This window comes from Amphibalanus amphitrite, unplaced genomic scaffold, assembly GCF_019059575.1.
Source record: "Amphibalanus amphitrite isolate SeventyFive unplaced genomic scaffold, NRLGWU_Aamphi_draft 000155F_arrow, whole genome shotgun sequence".
Taxonomy (NCBI): domain Eukaryota; kingdom Metazoa; phylum Arthropoda; class Thecostraca; order Balanomorpha; family Balanidae; genus Amphibalanus; species Amphibalanus amphitrite.
In genome coordinates, this window is record NW_024881650.1 from 929,505 (window position 1) to 936,049 (window position 6,545).

Consider the following 6,545-nt stretch of genomic DNA (forward strand, 5'->3'; position numbering starts at 1 on the left):
GCTCCGGCCGTGTCTGGCTCGAGCTGGTTTTCGCCGGCCTCCCCGCAGATGACTGGGCCGCGGCCGCTGGGCCGTACCGCCTGCTGAACTGCTGCCTCACCGGCCAGCCCAAGGCCCTATGGCCAGCCACTGCCGACCTGCGCCCGCCTTGGGCGCACATGTGAGCTGACGAGCGGAACAGGCTGGCGACCGGCGCTGAGGCGTGGTCGAACGACGGCGACGCAAGGCACACAGGTGTGCTTCGCAGGTGTAAGGTCGGCTTGAATCACCGCCTCAACAAGGGTTTGATTGTTTCTCATCGGAAGATTTGTAGAAAACCCTTCGTTGTTTTCAAATTCACTTGATCCATGTTTCGCTTTGGTAGACAAAATAAATTATCATTGGGTATCCTTGGGTTGTTTTATGCATGAGGTACGACTATGTGGCTGTTATTCCATTACGAACTCTTTGTTTCCTGGCTGTCACAGCCATTAATTTTCTTAATTCGATGAGAATCTTTCACACGTGTCAATGCCGCCCTTGGCTGCGTTCGACATTGATGCAGCGCCAGGGGCGCGGGAACTACTTTCCGACTGTGGGGGCACACCATAATAGAGATTAACCTAGGGTACCCCCAAATCTAGTTTTCTCACCGGTTTTAGGCCACTTATTTTTCACCCCTCGGCTTTTTCAACAAAAAAAGAAAACATTTGCAAAAAAAGTGTGGTATTCCGTCTCAAAGCTGTGGGGGCACCGCCCCCACGGCCCCAGAGTTGGGGGGGCAAGCTGCCCCCACTGCCCCCCCGGCTCCCGCGCCTATGTGCAGCGCTCGCCGCCTGTCCCGGCCATCGGCACAGGCCGGTTATCTATATACTCGGTGGGTATATCATTTGCCTGCCGCCGACCCCGACAGTGAAAGTGCGTTCCTGGCGGCGCGGCGATGCGCCTCGTTCGCGCCGGGGGCGGTGTGCTGACCGAGGCCTGCAGTGGCCGTCGCGGGGCTGCCAGGGTCGGATGGAGACCGGCCTGACCCTGCCGCCGGCGACACAGGACTATAACTGCCGCGCTGCACTGTCAGAACAAGGCCGGAAGGATGGAGCAATGGGACTGAAATTAGCCGGAAACCAAACGATGCGACAGGGTTGATGGATGGATGTTGTTTTTTCAGTTCTCATTTCGCTGGTCCATAAGGAGAAAGATATCGCTCGAGGACGCAGCCCGAAACACCGCTGGAAAACTCAAAGCAAATGCTCGTATCGCATGCAAGCAAAATAAGAAATCAAACAGAATCCACACATACACTCGGTTATGCCTACCTGCAGCGCAATGAGGTAACTGGTCCTCATTTGCAGACGATTTGGAAGACCTGCAGCGGTATCGAGGATCTAATTGACCCTTCTCGCAGCCGCAGAGCACCTGTGCTCTCCCCGCCCAGCCCTGTCCTGAGAGCAGCCGTCCGTTGCAAAACTGGCGCCGGTGGCACGCGGCCTCGCCGTCGGTGCCTTCTCGCGTGCCGCAACCCAGGTGGATCGCGGCCTTACCTAAAGGGCGGCCCAGTTCCATTGTGCTCCTCAACAGAGGCGAGAACAAACTGTGGCAGCTGGCGACCTTGTCACAGATGTGTTGATTGCCGCGGTAGGAATGTTCCGCAGCTGTTCGCAGCTAGCTACGCACTTCTCGTGCCGATCAGCAGTTAAAATGTGTTTCCAATTAAAAGGTATTTTGCACCGAGATAATAACAAGATCATTGGCGGGTCGCACGAACAATGAACAAGCTAATTTTGTTTTGCATCTATCGACTTGGCTGTAATCTCGACCTCAACTCATAGAGTTTAGGTACGGCCCTCCAGGTATTAGTGGTTGCCTGGTTGGTTGCCAACATCAAAATAATCGATCTGCATTGATGAATACGTATAATGGCTGTTGAAAACCATTGCCGAAGTGTGTGCACGAACCCTCTTCTCATTTCTATTGAGTCATTTCACAGAGGTGTCCCTGTCATTTAATATTATTACACCAAAAGGACATAGGCTAACCAACCACTCTTTTGCTGGAGGGCCGTACCAATATATCAGTTTGTTCACCTTTAGCCTAACATTCGTTATGACTGTGCTTTTGACGAAACTTAAGTACCTATAAAGTCTTAGTTACGTATTGTTTGACATTGTCCAAGCAAGGCGCTCACACGTAAACGGCAGGCTCTAGCAAGTCGATAATCGGCTGAGCCGGCAAACGAGTGCCGTCTATCCGAAGCTATCTTAGGCTGCGTACCAGGAGATCGGTTCGAGGCCTTTCTGCCACAGAACGGAAATGTCTGATTCAGACTCAGCTCAGCGCACACACACGTTGGCACTAGCGATAGTTTCCGCTCGGCCGTCACATCCCCGCCAGCTGCGCGGACGTGCGGTGTCCAGCTGCACCCTGAAACCGACGCACACACGGCGGGGAGGGAGGGACGGGGAGAGAGGTCCCTGACGCCGCCGCGGGCTTCCCGCAGTTCCAGTCGTCTCCGTGCCGTCCTTCCGCCGCGCCGAGCAGGGCGGCCGGAGTATTTCCTGTGGATGCTGGCCCGCTGGCCTCGACTCCGGGCCGGTCTGAGAACCAGGAGGGCAGGGGTGCAGAGAGGACCACGTCCTCCGGGGGCCGGTCTGAGAACCAGGAGGGCAGGACAGAGAGGAAGGACCACGTCCTCCGGGGCCGGTCCACCCGGTGACCTCGCCGGCACAATCTGTTATTCAGGAGCAGCCGGGTGGTGTAAAACTCATCACCGCTACTATAGTGGCAAACGGTGGCCTTGACCCGTGCGTGTGGGGCCCGAGAGTTATCATCTCATTTAATGCGTAAGAACATCGCCAGGTAAAACGTTGCAACACATCCTCACGTTCGACGTTTGCATACAATTATATTTTAAATGGAACGTTGAGGCGGTTTAACACCTTATGAACGATATCCTCACGTAAAACGGACGTCATACCTACCTCTCATGTCCAGGTCCCCAACAAAGCAACGCCATGGACCATCTCCGTTCGTCGAAAATACTAGCTATCGTCTCTTCAGCGATCACAGACCTGAAGCGGCCGAAGCCAATGAAGCGGCCGAGCCCTGTCTTCAGCCTGAACGGCAACGTCAGCGTAGCCTCCGCAGAAGTTATCGTCAATTCACGTCACCGGGTGAAAATCAGCAGATAGTGCCGGTGTAACTGCACTGTGGGTGGCGTGGAAAGCTAGCACCGTACACTGTGCATGGTGCAGACACGCTCAAAAATAAAATAAGACTGAATAAAAAGTTAAACGGATTACCGTCCAAACTTTATCACAAGCTCGTATTCCCGTCTTCTTCATATGTTAATTTGTGACCGCCGTTGTTGTTATCTGTCGTAGGTTCTGTTCTCTGCCACAACCTATACCCTGCCACACTGCAGTGTTCCCTTTCGTCTGTCGGCAGGTTCACCCGCTCTAACCATAAACCTAGCTTATGTCACCGACTCTGACCGCCGTCCCCCGCGTCTGCCGGCAGGTTCACCGGCTCGGAGCGCCAGGCGCGCTCCGCGGCGCCGGGCCAGGCGTCTCCGTCCCGACAGATCCTGCAGCAGGTCCCCGAGTCCACGACGGACGCGGTGCCACTGGAGCGCCTGCTGGAGCTAGAGCCGCTGGTGGACACCTCGCCGGCCCAGTCCGAGCGGCAGGCGCTCGAGACCGTCAAACGCACCGTGCCCAACCTGCCCATGGACTTTTGGGCGCGCCGCGTGATGCGCACCTCGCGCGTCAACAGCACGTGCGCGCGCTTGCCGTCGCTCTACGACATCAAGTTCAACAACATCTACTGGCAGGTGCTGGAGACGAGCAATGGGACGTACAACTTTTACGGTGCGTACTACGACAACCGGCCGGCGCTGGCGATCGGCCCGCTGGTGCGGCTGCTGGTCATGATCGACCGTCTGAAGCCGACGCTGCTCACGCACTGCCAGATGTGGTTCGATCAGCTGCCCTTCCCGATCATCGCGCCCGTCATCGAGTACAAGTACGTGTGGTACGAGAAGTGGGGCAACTACGAGCAGGGCATCCTGCAGCCGTACCTGATGGCGTGCCAGGTGCCGCGCCAGTTCCGCCAGATGGTGCCGCGCGCCGTCACAGTCGTGGAGCGGCCGTGCGACAAGTCCACCGTGGCGCTGAAGGTGGTCAACAACCGGCCGCTGCCCGGACAGCGCCGCCAGGACTTCGCCGTCTGCGTCAAGGGCCTGTCGTTCCCCGACCACGACCTCTCCGTCCGGCTGGTGGAGTGGCTGGAGACGCTGCGCGTGCTCGGCGCCAAGAAGGTGTTCCTGTACGAGCTGGAGGTGCACCCGAACATCTCCAAGGTGCTGCGCTACTACCAGCGCCAGGGCCTGGTCGAGGTGACGCCGCTGACACTGGCCGGTGAGCAGCCCAACCTGTCGCCCCTGCAGCGGCTCTACCTCAGCAAGATGATCACCAACCGGCGCCAGAGCGAGCTGGTGCCCTACAACGACTGCTTCTACCGCAACCTCTACCGCTACGAGTACGTGGCGCTGCTGGACACGGACGAGGTGATCATGCCGACCGCGTTCAACAGCTGGTCGGAGCTGATGGCCTCTGTGGTGCCGCGCGCCGACCACCAGGCGCACCTCCGCGGCAGGGAGATCGCCTCGTACAACGCGCGCAACGTCTACTTCTTCGACGTGCAGGGCCACGAGCACACCTGGCAGCCGGACATCCCGCGCTACATGCACATGCTGCAGCACGTGCAGCGCAGCCGCAATTACACCAAGCCGGGCCAGTACATCAAGTGCTTCCACCGGACTGACCGGGTGGTGGCGCTGCACAACCACTTCCCGCTGGCGTGTCTGGGCGGCTGTCTGTCCTACAGCATCAGCACCAGCGACGCGCAGCTGCAGCACTACCGCGCCGACTGCGTGGGGCCGCTGCAGAAGACGTGCGAGACCGAGTTCCGGCGCGACTCGGTGCGCGACACCTCTATCTGGCGCTACAAGCAGACGCTGACGGCGCGCGCCACGCACACGCTGGTGCAGCTCGGCTTCCTGCCGGCCGAGTCGGAGCGGCTGACCGAGCTGCTGCTCAGCGGACGCTCCGCGGCGCCAGCGGCCATCGTGGCGCGGTAGCGAGCCGGGATCGCCGCCAGACGCTGATATCGCTCATCTCTGGTGCTCTCTATAGGGAAGGTCCAGTCTGTGATTTATAATGAGGACACGGTGCATGACTCTGTAGGTGTGTGACCGGGCTGTCGAGCCGAAATGCAGCTCGATGTTATTTTATGTCATACATGCGGTTCCATCGAAGATACCCTGCATTAAATGATAATGGTGATACACGATTATAATGCGTAAGCGCCCACGATATTCACAGATCAAACTGCGGTGCTGAATTTCTGTAAATCATCCATCGAGAGTATCGTATGCTGACTGATGACCTTAGAAATAAATACCACAAACGCCGGTTGACCGGCAAAGCGGCAGGCGCTTATGACATGCAAGCAGAGAACTGGATGTGACTGAGCGTAGGTGTATGCCTACAGGTCGTATTTGATATACCATTTGATGTTTTTGCAACTCCATTATGTATATTATAATGATATACCTATAATGTGCAGGCGATGTGATATGATGATAACACGTTTGGATGGGTTAGGTACACATTTGGTACACGACATCTCTTTGTATTGCTCGTGTTTTTTTTTTTTTGTGAAGCCTGAGTTGTGGTTGTTCGCACCCATGTGTTGCTTAGGGACGTTTTTCGGAATTTACCTTATTCAATTGCATGACGTTTTTATTTTTTGTTTCGTATAACAGATACCTACACAGAGTTCAGCATATGAAGACAAAATAGGTATCGATGCGACTAAACCATTTATAAGTACGATCATTTCATCCCCGCAAACCTGCTTTGGGTGAGGATAGACGATCTTGAGTATTACCAGTATAGCGCCTTTTGGGGCGACTAACGGAGCGAGCGAGGGGGTGAGTCTTGCACGTGCGAAATTTCGAGGGGGTACCTCCAACTGACTTGTGCACTGCACCCTACTGACCGGTTTCTAGCGATGTGCCAAATTTGAGCACAATCGGCCCAGCCGTTCTCGAGATCTGGGAGCGGCACCCTGCACGTGCGCACGTGCTAAATGGGTCCCAACTGACTTGTGCACGGCACCCTACTAACTGGTCCCTAACCGTGTACCAAATTTGAGCGCCATCGGTCCAGCCGTTCTCGAGATCTGGAAACGACCCCTGCACGTGCGCACGTGCAGCAGCACCCCAACTCTGGCACATGGACATGTATTGCCTAGTGGGTGCCTACCTACATGCCAACTTTCAGCGCAATCGGCCAAGTAGTTACCGAGATATTGCAGCAATTGCAAAAGTGACACCTCTTCGTTTTGCACGTGGCACGTGCATAAGGGGTCACCCACATGCATCGGGAATAGTCCAATACTTGGTAGAAGGAATGAAGCTACCCTACAAAAATTACCGCGTGTAAATCGGTCAAGTGGTTGCTGAGATATAAGCGTCGCAAAACCGTGACCACGGCCGGCCGGCC

General features: G+C 56.1%; 1 protein-coding gene across 1 annotated transcript in view; it reads left to right on the forward strand.

The window, feature by feature from the left end:
- Positions 1-5,772, forward strand: part of LOC122383124 — a 32,188-nt gene extending 26,416 nt beyond the window's left edge. The window contains exon 3 of the mRNA XM_043369273.1: positions 3,496-5,772. Within this exon, the coding sequence (XP_043225208.1) occupies positions 3,496-5,116 (1,621 nt within the window). The 3' untranslated portion in view covers positions 5,117-5,772. The remainder of the gene's footprint in view (positions 1-3,495) is intronic.
- Positions 5,773-6,545: the final 773 nt, after the last annotated feature.